Source organism: Panthera tigris, chromosome A1 (genome assembly GCF_018350195.1).
Source record: "Panthera tigris isolate Pti1 chromosome A1, P.tigris_Pti1_mat1.1, whole genome shotgun sequence".
Classification (NCBI taxonomy): Eukaryota; Metazoa; Chordata; class Mammalia; order Carnivora; family Felidae; genus Panthera; species Panthera tigris.
In genome coordinates, this window is record NC_056660.1 from 69,332,415 (window position 1) to 69,350,812 (window position 18,398).

Genomic DNA, 18,398 nt, shown 5'->3' on the forward strand with positions numbered 1-18,398 from the left:
TTAGTCATATAAAATCTCAGCACATGCTCATTTTATATTTGTGTGAGAGCCAGGATTTTACCTTTAAAATTATCCTTTAACACATTCTGTAATTCAAACATGCATAAGTACATATTCTACTAGAAGCTGGAAGTGGGGGAGGTGAGGGAACATAATGAAAGAATAAAGTATCTTTATTATTATTTTTTTAAGTAGGCTCCATGCCCAATGTGGGGCTTGAACTCACAACCCTGAGGTCAAAAGTCGGATGTTCTATGGACTGAGCCAGCCAGGTGCCCCAAAGCTATTAAATGTTTATACAAAACAAGTTGGAATGGGATTTAAGGGTCATCTTCCAACTATTACTCCAGGCAGAAATACATAAATCCCCACAAAATATTTTCTTTCATCATTGAATCTGATTTGCAGTGTGGACACCACAGGGTTGTTTTTGTCTAATCTGTCCCCGGATAGTCCCTTCAGGTGGGAAATTCACAGACTCTCAGTGGAGTGTCAGCAAACACAAATATCTGAGCGCTCTTGACAGCTGCTGTCTCCTTCTCCTTCCCGGGCAGTTTTTTTAGAAATAGCTAAGGGGTGCCTGGGTGGCTCAGTCAATTAAACATCCAACTTCGGCTCAGGTCATGATCTCACGGTTTGTGGGTTTGAGCCCCGCGTCGGGTCCTGTGCTGACAGCTCAGAGCCTGGAGCCTGCTTCAGATTCTGTGCCTCCCTCTCTCTCTGTCCCGCCCCTGCTTACGTTCTGTCTCTCTCTCTCTCTCTCAAAACTAAATAAACATTTAAAAAATTAAAAAAAAAAAACCAACAAGAAATAGTTGAGATGAGAGGAAGGCAAAGAATAAAATGTTGCCACTAAATTCTTCCTAACTCACTGCATATCGCTGGGGAGCACAAATTTGTGCCCAAAGGCACAAATGCCAAGTACGATCCATCCAGGTCTGGTTGCCAAACAGCACCTCTTTCTTGCCTTCTCTCTTACTGTGAGTAAAGACTTTGCATTAATAAAAACTTAGAAAAAATGATTGCCATGCTAGGGGTGTTTTAGATTCTTCAGTGGTCTTTGGGATAAGGGAGTCAAATAGTATTAGAGACGACACGAAGCTCATTTTCTGGATTTCGAAGTATCCGACAGCAGAAGCGTAATGGGAGAAAAGAGGGACAAAACGAACAAACAAAACAAGGACTTAAACTTGCCACCTGACTTTCTCCCCATAATTCAAAAAAAGAAAACCGGATATGTCTTACCTCTTAGCATGGGAGTGATGATAGTAGAAAGCAAGCTTCCAGCATTAATGGCCAAATAAAAGATGGAAAAGAATCGGTTTCTTTGTTTTTCCTGTAATTAAAAGGATAAGGTTACAATATGACTTTGGTTATATATCAACTGATCAAATGTGGCTGATGATCGGTCCTTGAAAAGAATCAAATGGAGAACAGACTTGGTGTCCGTGCAATAATTCCTGGATGTTTATATTTGTTTTATGTAGTTTCTGTGAAGGCACATGATCTCACCTGGCCCTCTTCGAACTGGTCTCCACCAAATGCGGACACACAGGGCTTTATTCCTCCGGTTCCCAGAGCTATCAGGGCCAGGCCAATCATGGACAGTGCCCTAGGGAAAGGAGAGGGGATATTGCAGAAATGTGAGATTCTTCAAAGCAGGAGTCTCTCTGTCCTCTAATTTCCCTCAGAGGACCAGGGACAGTGGTTCTCTTTGGGTTCCTGGGCCCAATTTCCAGTGTAGGGAGGGGAATCCCCATACTAACAATAAACAATTCATGGCCACCGGCTGGGTGTCCTACAAATCAAAGCAATTCTGACACTCTCTACCCAGAGACAGTATCAGATTCCACAACTCATACTACCCAGCAACAGCACTGCTGGGAATTTATCCAAGGGATACAGGAGTCCTGATGCATAGGGACACATGTACCCCAATGTTTATAGCAGCGCTTTCAACAACAGCCAAATCATGGAAAGAGCCCAAATGTCCATCAAATGATGACTGGATAAAGATGTGGTACATATATACAATGGAGTACTACTGAGCAATGAAAAAGAATGAAGTCTTGCCATCTGCAACTACATGGATGGAACTGGAGGGTATCATGCTGAGTGAAATAAGTCAGTCAGAGAAAAACAGATATCATGTTTTCACTCATATGTGGAAGTTGAGAAACTTCACGGAAGACCATGGGGGAAGGGAAAGAAAAAAAACCATATGGTTACGGAGAGGGAGGAAACCCATAAGAGACTTTTAAAAACAGAGAACAAACTGAGGGTGAAAGAGAGTGAAATGGGTGATGGGCATCGAAGGTGGCACTTGTTGGGATAAGCACTGGGTGTTTTATGTAAGTGATGTATCACGGGAATCTACTCCTGAGGCCAACAGCACACTGTACACACTGTATGTTAGCTAACTTGACAAAAAATAATACTAAAAAAAATAATTTAAAAAAAATTCCACAGGTTAAGGGCCCAGTCCTATAAGACTGCCTTCCCCCCGACTTCAGGCACCACAGGCAAGCCTAGGTTGTCACCTGTGCTTCTGACTGATGAGCTACAAACTGGAAGTTCCAAAGACCATCTCCTTGAACTTCAGATACCAGTCACAATCCCAGGTTGTTGCCTGTACTTCTGACCTACTGGCTATAAATCAGTATAAACGACCTCCTTGTAGGGTTCAATTAACTTGCTGGAGCTGCTCACAGAACTCAGGAAACACTTTACTTACTAGATCACCAATTTATCATAAAAGGATATAACTTGGGAGCACTCAGGTGGAAGAAATGCACAGGACAAAATAGGTGGGAAGGGGCACGGAGCTCCCACGCCCTCTCCAGGGTGCCTCTGTCCCCCGTACCTCCCTGTGCCTACCAACCTGGAAGCTCTTCCAACCCTGTCCTTTTGGGTTTTTATGGAGGCTTCCTTACATAGGCATGGTTGATTAAACCATTGGCCGCTGGATATTAACTCAATCTCCAGGCCCTCTCCCCCTCCCTGGAGGTCAGGGGGTGGGAATGAAAGTTCCAACTCTCTAGTCACATGATTGGTTCTTTTGGCAACCAGGCTCCATCCTTAGCCAGGTCCCCAAAGTCACCTCATCAACATAACAAGAGACAGTTCACCACTCTCATCACTTAGGGAATTCCAAGGGTTTTAGGAGCTCTGTTCCCCAAACAGGGAAGATTGAACACGTATTTCTTATTATAAATCACAATCTCACAGTAGTTAAACACAGAGAAGGGACTCAACCTGTTTGAGAAGATAATTCACAGGAATACAGTCTTGATAGCAGAATGAAATTTGAATTCATGGGCCTTAACATTACTATCACAATCTACTATCTTTTGATCCTCTCAAGAGATGCAGAGAAAGCATTTGACAAAATACAGCATCCTTTCTTGATAAAAACCCAAGATCATAAAAGCTATTCACAAAAGATCCACCGCTAATATCATCCTCAACAGGGAAAAACTGAGAGCTTTCCCCCTAAGGTCAGGAACATGACAAGGATGTCCACTCTCACCACTGTTATTCAACATAGTGTTGGAAATCCTAGCCTCAGCATTCAGACAACACAAAGAAATAAAAGGCATCCAAATTCGCAAGGAGGAAGTCAAACTCTCACTCTTTGCAGATGACATGATACTCTGTGCAAAACCCAAAAGACTCCACAAACTGCTAGAACTGATCCATGAACTCAGCAAAGTCACAGGATATAAGATCAATGCACAGAAATTGGTTGCATTTCTATACACCAATAATGAAGCAGCAGAAGGAAAAATTAAGGAATCTATTCTATTTACAACTGCACCAAAAACCATAAAATACCTAGGAATAGAGTTAACCACAGAGGTGAAAAATCTATACACTGAAAATTATAGAAAGCTTGTGAAATAAACTGAAGAAGACACAAAAAAATGGAAAAACATTCCATGCTCATGGACTGGAAGAACAAATATTGTTAAAATGTCGATTCTGCCCAAAGCAATCTACATATTCAATGCAATCCCTATCAAAATAACACCAGCATTCTTCACAGAGCTAGAACAAACAATCCTAAATTTGTATGGAACCAGAATAAACCCTGAATAGCCAAAGCTATCCTGAAAAAGAAAACCAAAGCTGGAGGTATCACAATTCTGGATTTCAAGCTATATTACAAAGCTGTAATCATCAAGACCATATGGTACTGGCACAAAAAAGACACACAGATCAATGGAACAGAATACAGAACCCATAATACACCCACAAACGTTTGGCCAACTAATCTTTGACAAAGAGGAAAGAATATCCAATGGAAAAAAGATGGGCTCTTCAGCAAATGGTATTGGGAAAACTGGACGGTGACATGCAGAAGAATGAACCTGAACCACTTTCTTATACCAGACACAAAAATAAAGTCAAAATGTATGAAAGACCTAAACATAAGTCTTGAAGCCATCAAAATCCTAGAGGAGAAAACAGGCAACAACCTCTTTGATCTTGGCCGCAGCAACTTCTTACTTGACATGTCTCCAGAGGCAAGGGAAACAAAAGCAAAAATGAACTATTGGGACCTCATCAAGATAAAAAGTTTCTGCACGGTGAAAGAAACAATCAGTAAACCTAAAAGGCAACCAAGGGAATGGGAGAAGATATTTACAAATGACACATCAGATAAAGGGTTAGTATCCAAAATCTATAAAGAACTTATCAAACTCAACATCCAAACACCAAATAATCCAGTGAAGAAATGGGCAAAAGACATGAATAGACATTTTTCTAAAGAAGACATCCAGATGGCCAACTGACACATGAAAAAATGTTCAACAAACTCATTAGCAGGGAGATACAAATCAAATCCACAATGAGATACCAGCTCACACCTGCCAGAATGGCTAAAATTAACAACTCAGGAAATGACAGATGTTGGTGAGGATTCAGAGAAAGAGAACACTTTTGCACTGCTGGGGGGGAATGCAAACTGGTGCAGCCACTCTGGAAAACAGCATGGAGGTTCCTCAAAAAGTTAAAAATAGAACTACCTTGCAACCCAGCAATTACACTACTAAGTATTTATCCAAAGGACATAGGTGTGCTGTTTTGAAGGGGCTCATGCACCCCAATGTTCATAGCAGCACTATCGACAATAGCCAAAGTATAGAAAGAGCCCAAATGTCCATCGACGGATGACTAGATAAAGAAGTCATGGAGTACTCGATCCAAAAGAATGAAATCTTGCCATTTGCAACAATGTGGATGGAGCTAGAGGGTATTATGCTACGTGACATTAGTCAGAGAAAGACAAGTATCATATGACTTCACTCATGTGGAATTTAAGATACAAAACAGATGAACGTAAGGGAAGAGAAGCAAAAAATAATACGAAAACAGAGAGGGAGACAAACCATAAGAGACTCTTAAATACAGAGAACAAACTGGGGGTTGCTGGAGGGGTTGTGGGGGGGATGGGCTAAATGGGTGAGGGGCATTAAGAAGGGCACTTGTTGGGATGAGCACTGGGTGTTACATGTAAGTGATGAATCACTGCATTCTATTCCTGAAATCATTATTACTCTCTCTGTTAACAAACTTGTATGTATATTTAAAAAACTTAAAGCAACCGCTTGAATACTGGACAAGGATTTATGTATGGAATTCTTTTGTACCTCTTACCGTTTTCAGTAAAAGAATGGGTAGGTAAAATGTGTCTGTGTGCACTGTGTCTAGTACAATCATAATAGAATCATAATAGTCATGAAAAGCCATGGAAAAAGACAATTTAAATGCAAAGCAGAGTATCAGGTTATGTGGTATGATCTTAACTTGTTTACAAAGTACAGAAGACTGGAAAGAAGCAGAACGAAAGATTTACTACTATAATCTTTTACAATGATAGAAGAGATTATTTGTAATAATGGAGGGAATTAAGGCTTAGTTACTTTTACTTCCCTTGTATTTTCCAAGTCTATGTATTTTACCTCCTGAATTGAAAAAAAAATCACTCATGGAACTTACCAACTCCCATTTTGTAGTTTTGTTAGATTTATAGTAGGTACTACAAATTTCAGGTTTTTTAAAAAAAAATTTTAAGTTTATTTATTTATTTTGAGAGAGAGAGAGAGAGCATGAGCACATGCACAAGCTGGGGAGGGGCAGAGAGAGAGAGAGAGACAGAGAGAGAGAGAATCCCAAGCAGGCTCCATGCTGTCAGCACAGAGCCCAGTGGGGGGTTTGAACTCACAAACCATGAGATATGACCTGAGCTGAAATCAAGAGTTGGACACTGAACTGACTGAGCTACCCAAGCACCCCAAATTTCAAGTTTTATAAGGGTTTACTCCAAATCTTCTTGTTTGCAAATATTACTTTAAAATTCTAACAAATATTTTAGGAAACTATAGATAAAGTCAAGGAAGATACTGCACATTGAAAAATTCCTTTAAAAAATCTGCTCAGGGGTGCCTGGGTGGCTTAGAGGGTTAAGCGTCCGACTTCGGCTCAGGTCATGATCTCACAGTCCGTGAGTTCGAGCCCCGCATCGGGCTCTGTGCTGACAGCTCAGAGCCTGGAGCCCATTTCAGATTCTGTGTCTCCCTCTCTCTCTGCCCCTCCCCTGTTCATGCTCTGTCTCTCTCTGTCTCAAAAATAAATAAACATTAAAAAAATTTTTTAAAAATCTGCTCATCTTAGGGCTCCTGGCTGGCTCAGTCAGAAGAGTGTGTGACTCTTGATCTCGGGGTTGTGAGTTCAAGCCCCATGTTGGGTGTAGAGTTTAGTTAAATAAATAAAACTTAAAAAAAATCATGCTCCTCTTCTTGAATTAACTGGCTGAAGCACTTTTTTTGTTTGCCTGTTAATAAACTTGTGCTTAGTGCTATCACTCTTTTATTTTTATTTATTTATTTAAAAAATTTTTTTATGTTTAGAGGCACCTGGGGGGCTCAATCGGTTGTCTAACTTAGGCTCAGGTCATGATCTAGTGGTTCATGGGTTCGAGCCCCATGTTGGGCTCTGTGCTGACAGCTCAGAGCCTGGAGCCTGCTTCAGATTCTGTGTCTCCCTCTCTGCCCCTTCCCCACTCGTGCTCTGACTCTCTCCGTCTCAAAAATAAACAAATATTCAAAAAAATTTTTAATTTTTTTAATGTTTATTATTTTTGAGAGAGAGAGAGAGAGAGACAGAGCATGAGCAGGGGAGGGGCAGAGAGAGGTGGAGACACAGAATCTGAAGCAGGCTCCAGGCTCTGAGCTGTCCGCACAGAGCCTGACGCGGGACTCGAACTCACCAGCAGTGAGATCATGACCTGAGCTGAAGTTGGAAGCTTAACCAACTGAGCCACTCAGGCACCCCCAAACATTTGAAATGACAACAAAACATGGCCGGTTGGATATGATGTACCGGGCCCTCTAGTGAGAGCTGTAGGTATGCTTGAATATGAACTCCATGAAATACCCTAAGAGACTAAGCTTTCTTGAATACTTACCACTTGCCAGGCCATGCTGTGGGTCCCTTACCCAGATTAAGGCACAAAACTGCCACACAAGGTAGGCACTAGTTAAAGTGAGGAAACCTAGGCACAGAGGTTAAGAAATGTGCTCAAGATCCCACAACTAGTAAAGGGCATAGCCAGCATTTGAACCAGTTGGCCTGGCTCCAAAGTCCATGTTCTTAATTGATACCATAGAAGAGAAAACTGAGGCCTGGGGAAGGTGAGCTGCCCAGGTCTTACAGCTCCTTTGTGAGTAGCTGGGACTCAGACATTGGAAGTGTGAGCTCCTGACCCGGTCATACAACCACTCCCTTCCACCAGCGCAGTTCTCTGTGGGCACCGAGGGTGTTGCAGCAAGGGACCGGGTCTAAACAGCAATCCGATTGGCTAGCAAACCAGAAACGCCGGAACTGCAGATACCAATTTGAGTTTCCGTGATATTTCCCCAACCCATACGACACGTTACTCATAGATCAAGGAAAGGAAGCACAAGAACCGGGAACAAAATACATTTTTATAAGGCCAGACTGTAGTGATGGGAAATTAGTCTCACAGAGGAGCGTTTGTCAACGGCACTTTCCATCAAGAACTCAGAACACAGGGCTGCAATAAATATTTCTGAAACTGAATTACTGAAAAATAAGTGGAAGTATGGTACGAGGAGACACCCAAAGGCACAGAGTCTTGAGGAAACCTGGCACGATTAGGGATCAACGTCTGCGGGAGTTCTGTCCCTGTGAGGAAGATCAAGATTAACACAAGTATTCCGGGCGCTGACCGTGTGTCATGCGACATGTACCCGAGACAGCCAGGCGTCGAGTGAGCAGTGGCTCCAGACAGCTGCTAGGATGGTGACATACATAGACCCAACTCTTAGTCAACTAAAAAGCTTCCTCTAGGCTGATGAGGGAGGAAAGACCTCCTTGCACTTACGGTGAAATTCAAGGAAAAAAGATGAAAAATTAGAGCGTGGAGTAAGCCACCAGTGGCGGGGGGGTGGGGGTGGGGGAGGGCAGCAGGTGTCAACTCACACATGTGTGGGGAGGTTGTCAGGGATTCCGTCATGGTCGAAGTCTGTGAGGTCATTAATGGAACTGACTGAAATCACCGCCTGTCCGATTGTGTATACGATGGATAGCGACACGATCGTCCTGTGTTGAGAGGGGTTAAGAGAACCTAAGTTAACTGCACGGTAGGAGCCCACTTCCTTCCCTCCCACAGAAAGGACTCCTGCTTCAAAAGGCAAGACGCCAGCCATTGTGTACTTGTTTTTCAAACTTGAGTACCACTGGGAACTCTTCAAACAACAGAACAAAAAACAAAAACAAGAACTGCTAACTCCTAGAAAGGCAGCCTGCTGGAGAATTTGTTGCCCAGCCTGCATGTGTAAGTCACATCGGCTGGAGCCAGGGGAAGGGGCGGAAGATCGGTTTCATCTCCGAATTACTTGAAAAACTCAGTGTTTCCTTTTACCTAACTGCTGAGTCCGTCTATCTTCAAAAGGAAGAGATACTTATCTTGTGCCTGGTAACAATATTTGGCCAGGAGTGGGCCATTAATTATTTACCAAAAAAATTTTTAATGTTTAATTTTAAGAGAGACAGAGACAGAGTGTGAGTGGGTTGGGGCAGAGACAGAGGGAGACACAGAATCTGAAGCAGGCTCCAGGTTCTGAGCCCCCTACGCAGGGCTCGAACTCACAAACTGCGAGATCATGACCTGAGCCGAAGTCGGATGCTTAACCGACTGAGCCACCCAGGCGCCCCAGTCATTTTTATATTGTATTGAATGTACAGTGAGTTCATTTGTGTTTTCCAAGTTATCTAAGTATTTTACCTCCTGAATTGAAAAAAAGAAAATCACTCCTAGGATTTACCAACTCTCATTTTGTGGTTTTGTTAGATTTATAGCAGGTACTACAAATTTCAAGTTAAAAACAAATTTTTTAAGTTTATTTATTTTGAGAGAAAGGGAGAGAGAGTGTGCGAGCTGGGGGGGGGGGAGCAGAGAGAGAGAGAGAGAATCAGTGAATTTGGCCCAGAAGAACCTTCACTTCCTTGCTCATTAAGTTCTGGGGACTTCTCAGTAACCCTCTATTGGGGGCACTCGTGGAGCTGATCCTGTAGAATTGGATGAATGCCCCACATCCTCCCCGCCCAGAGAGCAGTGTGAGCCTTTCGGCAGCCGGCACATACATTAGGGAGCTTCTTCGTTCTCTAGACCTTAACTCTGCGACTCACACGTGATTAATGATAGACAGTATCCCTGCTACTATTTCAACAGGAGACAGAGATGTCACCACTGTTTGGAGGAAGGAAAGAACCTACCAGTGCTACCTGCATTCACACTGCCAAACGCCAGGCACGGTGCTAGACCCGGGATACGATCTGAGCAGAAACAGCGCCTGACACGCTCTCCTAAGAGTTTTATGGGCCTTGATTCCTTGTTCCCACCGTCCGTCATCCCAAACCACAAAGCTGCAATTACTTCCTGGCTTGTTTCTTAACAAGGAAGCTGCAAATACTCACTTGAACTTTCCCAGCCAGGAGTCCGCGATCAGCGCGCCAAGGATGGGCGTCAGGTAGCACAGAGCCACAAACGTGTGGTAGATGGCCGTGGACAGATTATCGTCCCATCCGATGAACCGTCTGAAGTACAGAATCAGGAGCGCTTTTTGCAGAGGGCAGGGGACGGGGCGAGAGGGGAGACAAAGTCAGGAGCTGTGGTAAGTCAGGCTCTTCACTCCGGGGAGGGAGGGTGAGGATGGTTACCTCTCATTCCATAGTAGGAAAATCTTTCACAGAACTCATTGACCACGATGAAGAAGATGCTCAGGGGGTAACCGAAGCAGCCCTGATGAAAACAAACGGTGTGGGATTGAAACACGCCCCCCACTGGCCCGTGTTCACGAGTGAGCGCTAACAGCATGGAAAGTAGCTGATGCACATTTAGCAACTTGTCAGTGACTGTCCAGAGGTGGAATCAAGAATTTAAAAAATATTTCACCCCTTGCACTCCACACAGAGACAACAGTGAAATAAAGCATCTGGTTTTATTGTTATTTTGAGAAAAACGAGACACACCATGTCCTAAAGAAAAAACTCAGGATTGTCCCCACACCAATGACATGAGTATATAATAGGAATTAAAAAAATTTTTTTTAAATGTTTATTCATTTTTGAGAGACAGAGAGAGACACAGCATGAGCAGGAGAGGGGCAGAGAGAGAGACACACAGAATCCAAAGCAGGCTCCAGGCTCTGAGCTGTCAGCACAGAGCTCGACGCAGGGCTTGAACCCACGAACCGTGGGATCACGACCTGAGCCGAAGTCAGACGCTTATCCGACTGAGCCAACCAGGTGCCCCTGTGACGGGCATTTTTAAGCGAAGGAAGGACAGCTGTGAACATTTAGGAGCATATCAGACAAAACAAAGCTCTGTAGAGAAGGAAAAAAACACTCACCTGTGATCTGGACATTCCTGAAAGAAAAACAAAATGCCACTATTAAAGTCAAGTAATGAAAACACTTCGTGCAGAGTCTCAACTCAGACCCTCTGACTTTTCGGGGAGGTCAGATGTGCTGTCCAGACAGCTCCAGCCTTCTCTGGGAGCGGGACCTGGCATCAGATTTTCTTTTAATTAGCCCCTCAGGCAGTTTCATTGTGGTCAGAATTGAGAGTCAGAGGCTTCGAGAATAGCGCCAAGACCATTTCCTCCTGAAAACACTTCAAAGGCTGCCCATCGCCCACAGGGTGAAGACCAAACATTTCCGCTTGTCCTTTACTATCTCACGAGGTCAGTGGGGTTGGGTGAGGATTAAATAGTGGGAATGTGAAATGCTTTAGGGTGTCTAACACAGTGAGGACTCAGCCACCATTCCCATTACCTGTTCCCGCCTCTCTTCCAGCCCCTTCCGCATGCACGGGGCGGGGCTCGCATGACACCCAGCTACCCGTTTGCTGAGCACGTTGGGCGCCCACTCAAAGACGGTAACGCACGAGACAGTGACTCCAGGAATGGCCCCTGCCCCTTCCTACACCTGTTGTAACTCTTGCCACGACACGACCCGCACTAGCCCCCTCTGCCTCCCGATTCTCCCAGAGTGCAATACCAGTTTGTATTTCTGCCTCCCCTCCAGGGGTGTCCACCTCCCCATCCCCAGCATCTTTCCCAGGACCTACCACATTGCGGGGCCTTATTGTCAGAAGAAGGAATTAGAAGAGCAGGAAGAAAAAAAAGGTGAGAATCCAAGTAAGCCAGTGCAAACCAAGGGCTGTTGACTCGACTTTCTAGATCTTAGGCGAACCCTTCATGCCCTGCCCTGGCCTCCCCTGAATTTTGAGGAGAGCTGACCCATACCTGGGTTCGAGTCTTCACGCCGTGTGGCACCGCTCCCTGCACCTACGCACGGCCCGTTCTTATCTGTGTCTGTCACATGCGGGCCTCTCTCCATGGGGAATCATCCCTCCCCCTACCTGGCTTCCACTGACCACATCTTAGAGTCCTTTGTTTTCAGGGGCCCGCGAGCACCCCCCCCACACCTCTATTCTGAATCTGTGACCCCACAAATGGTCTTCAAACTTCAGTGTGCCTCAGAATCGACCTCCTTGGGAGAACAGGTCGCTGAGCCCCATGCCCACAGCTGCTGATTCTGGGGCGGCCCCCTGAGCCTACATTTCTCACAAGTCCCAAGCTGATGTCCCCGCCGGTTCAGGGACATCCCCGTGAGAACCACTCGCAGGCTGTGATGTCCGGTTGCCGGACTGATCTGCATGAGTAGTTCTGATCACCTCGCTGGCCCCGAGCTCCGCAGAGACACTCCGTGCCTGCTGTCCCATCACAGACGCTGGCCCTGCCGCCTCGGATTTTCATTCTGTGCAAGCCCCGAGCCCCAGCCCACAATAAACAAAACCGCAGCCCTGCCTGAGGAACTCCGCTCTTGGCCCAGACCCATGCGGTGGTCAAGACCCCCCTCCTTCATGGGCGGGGGCCTCGCTTCCTGATTCTGGTCACGCTGTGCCGTGGGTGTTGGCACTTCCCCAACCACGCGCCAGACGGTCTCACTGTTGCCCACTTAGGATCAGGGGTGCTATTTCAATCCTTGTCCTAATGCGGGAAATGACCTGTGCTGGCCTCACAGGGGTCCGGTCCCAACTCCTGCCATCTGTAAAGTTCTGGAAGGACATTGTTCCACAAATAGCCTGATTTTCTCCCCAGTTAGACTTGCTGGTGGGAAGGGGCTGCTTTGAGGGGCAGAACGTGGGCATGGGGGGGGGGGCAGACGTGTGATTGAACCTTGCACCTGTTGCTTTCCAGCTGTGACCGAGGGTGAGCCAGCCTCCCTCCGACAGCCCACCTGTCGGGGCCCCCACGCAGGTCTGACGCATCATTCAGGGAAGATGCTGCTGCCTCCCACAGGGTGGGAATCAAATGTTTGTTGATCGAACAAGTGCTCCCAAGCCTCGGTCATAGCCATCACCAAGTCCAGTGTTTGGATCCCAGCCCTGCCCCTCATTAGTTCCACCTGCCCGTCCAGGTTCTAACCTCCTTCTGCCAGAGACGCTGCCCTGCGCGCGCTTCATCAGTCTCTCCCGGGTTCCCGACCCCCCACGTGGCTTGGCCAATGGGAAGCCTGGGCAGGAGACCAGAGGGTCAGGGTGTTCCTCTCCCTGCCTCCTTCCCCATATGTCACCTCAGACTGCTCCATCCTCAGGGGACAGTGGAGACTCCTCCGAAGGAGGCCCTCCCCACACAACTCTCCTCCCAGGTTCTGGTCAGTTTTATACCACTTCCCATGGGGGAGACAACTGAAGTCATTACTCCGGGTACCTGCACTGTCATTTATGCCTCCCTGCCTCCCCCCGCTTTTTTTTTTAATTTAAAAAATAAGTTTATTTAGGGGCGCCTGGGTGGCTCAGTTAGTTAAATGTCCGACTTCGGCTTAAGTCATGATCTCACGGTTTGTGGGTTCGAGCCCCGTGTCGGGCTCTGTGCTGACAGCTCAGAGCCTGGAGCCTGCTTCTGATTCTGTGTCTCCCTCTCTCTCTGCGCCTCTCTTACTCACACTCTCTCTCTGTCTCTGAAAAATGAATAAACCTTAAAAATTTTTTTAAATAAGTTTATTTATTTATTTTCAGGGAGAGAAAGAGGGAGGGTGGGGAAGGGGCAGAGGGGAGAGAGAATCCCAAGCTAGCTCCACACTGTCAGTGCAGAGCCTGATGCAGGGCTCAAACTCATGAACCAGAGATCATGACCTAAGCCAAAATCAAGAGTCCGAGGCTCAACCAACTGAGCCACCCAGGCGCCCTGACCCACCTTTTCTTTTTTTTTTTTTAATGTTTATTTATTTTTGAGAGAGAGAGAGCATGTGTGGGGTAGAGGCAGACAGAGAGGGAGACACAGAATCCAAAGCAGACTTCAGGCTCTGAGCTGTCAGCACAGAGCCCGACTCAGGGCTTGAACTCACAGACCGTGAGATCATGACCTGAGCCGAGGTCGGACACTTAACCAACTGAGCCACCCAGGCGCCCCTGGCTCTGTCCTGTTCTAAACGGTGTGTTGTGTTTGAATAATCGCTTCTATTCCAAGTATGCCTTCTGTGTCCAGATGGGACCCTGCCTGATGTAGCCCACACACCAGCTTTCATCACCAGACTGGGGACAGCCACTCTCCAGTGAAATACAAAACCCACTCAGGAACACATGCTTTTGGAGAACACACAAGCAGGCCTGTTTGCAGTATTCGAAGCCCTGTTTCACTGCAGTGGTGCCCTGCCTTCTAGAAGAAACAGCAGGACCAAACGATGCTCTGCCTACTTATCCTTCAGATAAAGTGCTCTTACTACTGTCTCCCAAAGACCCAGCAAAGTGAGCTGAGTGCCAGCTGCACAGGGCTCAGGCTGGTCCTTGCACCAGGCCTTTACTGAAAAGCAGGAGGGAGGTATGAAAACCCAGACCCAATGGGATGGCCTGGAGCTTCACTGTAGTAGTTCCTGCCGCATGTTTCTCAGGACTTGGGTTTGCAAGGAAAGATTTCATCTGGCTGAGGTAGCACCTATAATTTCTGTTGCAAAATACTGTTTAGTGCTTATTGTATACCAGCTAACAATGGTAAAGATTTTGTTTACTTGGAACATAGACAGGGTTCCAGAAACGAGAGCTTAGATCTTGTTCTAACAACCATCACACTCAGAACTACATTGTGGAAAATGAAATTCCTAAGCTCACTCAGGTAAAAATCTGAGATTTAGTACCCAGTCATCACCCAGGAAGTTTGTTATTTTCCGAAAAGTGTGCATTCCAAAAAGCCACTTCTATTACTGAGGGGCAGAGGTTGCTAACCTCCTCTGTTACTGAATTCAGAGCTATTTGCTGGTTGTGTACTGCAGTTAGCATTTCTTTTTTTTTTTTTTTTAACTAAGTTTATTCATTTTTGAGAGAGACAGAGAGAGAGTGCAAGCAGGGGAGGGGCAGAGAGAGAGAGGGAGACACAGAATCTGAAGCAGGCTCCAGGCTCTGAGCTGTCAGCACAGAGCCCAACGTGGGGCTCGAACTCACAAATCGTGAGATCATGACCTGAGCTGAGATCAAGAGTCAGATGCTTAACCGACTGAGCCACCCAGGCGCCCCAAAGTGTTCTTTTTTAAATAATTTTTTCCCCTAAGCTACATTTTCTACTTGGGGCTTAGGAGTCCTATTCCATGCCTTTTAAATGGGATCTGGCAGGATCTGCCTTGGCTCTGGTGCCTTCTGCGGGTTACTCTCCGTTAGCCGTCTGTAAAGTGAGGATGCTGCCTTCCAGAGCTGCTACAAGGAATCAGGTGGTCTGAAAATGGTTTCATAAACCAGGAGGAAGACGAGTTAAGTTGAACATTGGGTTCTTTTAGGTGGAAAGGCAGGCCTTGGGGGCAGGAGATTAAGCCTCTGCTTGGGGACATCCTTCCTGATCATGTGGCTTGAAAGATTCAAAGCACTTAACCTTTGGACCGCCATTCCTTCACCTAAAGATGCTAACACCTCTTTGCAAGTTGGTTGATAAGATCAGATCTACAGGAATTGCTACAGAACTTGCTACTCACTGCAGCCCATGATGACAGCTGAGTAGTGCAGATAAATGTTTGGAACGGAATGACTTAAGATTGAAATACAGGCAAGAATTTGCGATGGGGGCCCCTGGCAGGGCTGAGAGGGGCCCTCAAAGGAAGAGGCGGTTCCATCCAGGGTTGCTCACGCTGACCAAAAGAAGAGGGTCCCTATGACATCGGCCTGGGAAATTAGGCCATAGGAATGAAAAAGTTGTGGACAGGCGGAAGTCAGTCTTCTTAGACACAGCCACAGCGGCAAGCACTGATTTTCAATTAAGCTGCTTTTCAAACGGGCAGCACTATAGTGTCCTGCATGCATGTGGCTGCAGAGCTTTAAGGATCGTGTTTCATTCTCTATTGCAGTGGTTCTCAATGTGTGGTCTCTGTCCCAGAAGCAGCAGCACCTGGGAACTCATCAAAGGGGCTCCTGGGTGGCTCAAGTCGGTTAAGTGTCCGACTTCAGCTCAGGTCATGATCTCGCCGTCCGTGAGTTTGAGCCCCACGTCAGGCTCTGTGCTGACAGCTCAGAGCTGTCTGTCTCTCGAAAATGAATAAATGTGTAAAAACATGTTTTTACATGAATAGACACTTCTCTAAAGAAGACATCCGGATGGCCAAAAGGCACATGAAAAGATGTTCAACGTCGCTCCTTATCAGGGAAATACAAATCAAAACCACACTCAGATACCACCTCACGCCAGTCAGAGTGGCCAAAATGAAGAAAGCAGGAGACTATAGATGCTGGAGAGGATGTGGAGAAACAGGAACCCTCTTGCACTGTTGGTGGGAATGCAAATTGGTGCAGCCGCTCTGGAAAGCAGTGTGGAGGTTCCTCAGAAAATTAAAAATAGACCTACCCTATGACCCAGCAATAGCACTGCTAGGAATTTATCCAAGGGATACAGGAGTACTGATGCATAGGGGCACCTGTACCCCAATGTTTATAGCGGCACTCTCAACAATAGCCAAATTATGGAAAGAGCCTAAATGTCCATCAACTGATGAATGGATAAAGAAATTGTGGTTTATACACACAATGGAATACTACGTGGCAATGAGAAAAAATGAAATATGGCCTTTTGTAGCAACATGGATGGAACTGGAGAGTGTGATGCTAAGTGAAATAAGCCATACAGAGAAAGACAGATACCATATGGTTTCACTCTTATGTGGATCCTGAGAAACATAACAGAAACCCATGGGGGAGGGGAAGGAAAAAAAAAAAAAAAGAGGTTAGAGTGGGAGAGAGCCAAAGCATAAGAGACTGTTAAAAACTGAGAACAAACTGAGGGTTGATGGGGGGTGGGAGGGAGGGCAGGGTGGGTGATGGGTATTGAGGAGGGCACCTTTTGGGATGAGCACTGGGTGTTGTATGGAAACCAATTTGACAGTAAATTTCATATATTAAAAAATAAAAAAAAAACAAAAAAAACAAAAAAAACATGTTTTTAAAAATGCACACTCTCAGGTCCATCCCAGACCTACCTAATCGGCAGCTCCCAGGGTAAGGCCCAGCTGTCTTCAGGCTCTCGAGCCCTCCTGGGAGCCCCTGGCCACTGCAGTGGTGCTGAGGAGCAGGCAAGAAAGGGGTCTGGTGAGAGGGTGTGCATCCTACGTGGCGGCTCCGGGCCAGGTGATCAGCTCCTCTGATGCGATTCTGGCTGCGCTCATTGTTCACCGGGATGACGGTGACAAGCGGATGCCCTGTCTCACCTTCCCCGTCTCCCATCCACCCAACCGGACCTGAGCTTCCCCACATGGAGCAAATCAGGACGGCTCCCCAACCTGGCTGGCTCCCGGCTCCCTGCTCCCTGCAAGGTCAGACCCGCTGCTCAGCACAGCGTTCCAAGATCCCCCCAGGATCTGACTCTCCCCCCTCCCCCCCACCGTCAGGCCACGACTTCTGATTCCTACACCAGGCTCCTTCAGAGCTCCCCGAGCCAGTAGGGCACTTAGCGTCTCATCTCTCCCCTTGGCCTCCAAGGTATTCTCTGCCCCTAGTACATTTCTTTAGTCTTTTTATGACTGTGCTCACAGAGCGAGTTGTTCTGACTTCTGAAAATGTTACAGAGCCTCACATGTCATATGATCCCCCTTCCCCCATTTTTGGTGAGGAAATAAAGGGTATGCCACTTCAAAAAGAGCCACACAGAATACGCACCCAGCAAAACAGGGGTTGGCCTGAGGCGAGGGGGCAGGGGACATGGGAGGAGGAGAAGGGGCCTGAGCACCTTGGGGCACAATTGGTTTTTTTTTTTTTTTTCAAAAACTGATCAACTTAAGAAGTGAGAAGCACCTCTTGTTTTCTTTTCTTAAGTTTATTTATTTTGAGAGAGAGAGAGAGAGAGAAGAGAGCAGGGAAGGGGCAGAGAGAGAGAATCCCAAGCAGGCTCTGTGCTGCCAGCACGGAGCCCAATGCAGGGCCAGAACTCATGCACCGGGGGATCTTGACCTGAGCTGAAATCAGCACCTGGTTTTCTTAAGTGGGCTACTCCACTTTCTTAAGTGGGACCGTCGATGTTAGGTGAGCTGTAGAACAAGTTTTGCACCTGTAATCCAGGCCCCAGTTTCTGGAGTGGCTCTTCTGGAGCTGTCTCTTGCCCAACTTGATGACTATTTTTCTTACTTGGGGGTTTCGCCACATTTTCCACCCTCGGGGCCTCTGCTGGTGCCTAAGGCACATCTGTGCGCATCAGAGAATTGTGATCATTCAGGCCGGATGCTGCCCGGGGAGGCACGGCTCAACGAGCGGACAGCGGCTTGGTCCCTGGGCGCATGTACAGCTTGGCCACGGAGCCTGGCTGCATTCCAGCCCCCGGGGGCTCCCTTGCTGGGGC

At 46.5% G+C, this 18,398-nt stretch overlaps 1 protein-coding gene and 1 long non-coding RNA gene across 6 annotated transcripts in view; one reads left to right on the forward strand and one right to left on the reverse strand.

Annotated features, from left to right (window-relative positions):
* The window catches only part of SLC15A1 (solute carrier family 15 member 1), a 55,612-nt gene that overhangs the window by 26,919 nt on the left and 10,295 nt on the right, over positions 1-18,398 (reverse strand). Inside the window, exons 2-7 of one of the 3 annotated variants that reach the window (XM_042979556.1) lie at positions 10,941-10,957; positions 10,249-10,330; positions 10,006-10,147; positions 8,509-8,628; positions 1,513-1,612; positions 1,246-1,336 (exon numbers count right to left, since the gene is read on the reverse strand). In XM_042979556.1, the coding sequence (XP_042835490.1) occupies positions 1,246-1,336; positions 1,513-1,612; positions 8,509-8,628; positions 10,006-10,147; positions 10,249-10,330; positions 10,941-10,957 (552 nt within the window). Of the gene's footprint in view, positions 1-1,245; positions 1,337-1,512; positions 1,613-8,276; positions 8,472-8,508; positions 8,629-10,005; positions 10,148-10,248; positions 10,331-10,940; positions 10,958-18,398 lie in introns of those variants that run through there. The other 2 variants (XM_042979573.1, XM_042979563.1) reach the window with 2 other exon arrangements.
* LOC122236737 lies at positions 8,560-11,290 on the forward strand. 3 transcript variants are annotated; one of them, XR_006214979.1, is made up of 3 exons: positions 8,560-8,863; positions 9,761-10,202; positions 11,122-11,290. It is a non-coding gene; the product is annotated as an uncharacterized LOC122236737 (long non-coding RNA). The 3 variants fall into 3 exon arrangements; XR_006214976.1 differs by lacking the exon at positions 11,122-11,290 and adding an exon at positions 10,266-10,585 and having other exon boundaries at positions 8,561-8,863; XR_006214977.1 differs by lacking the exon at positions 11,122-11,290 and adding an exon at positions 10,281-10,585 and having other exon boundaries at positions 8,562-8,863.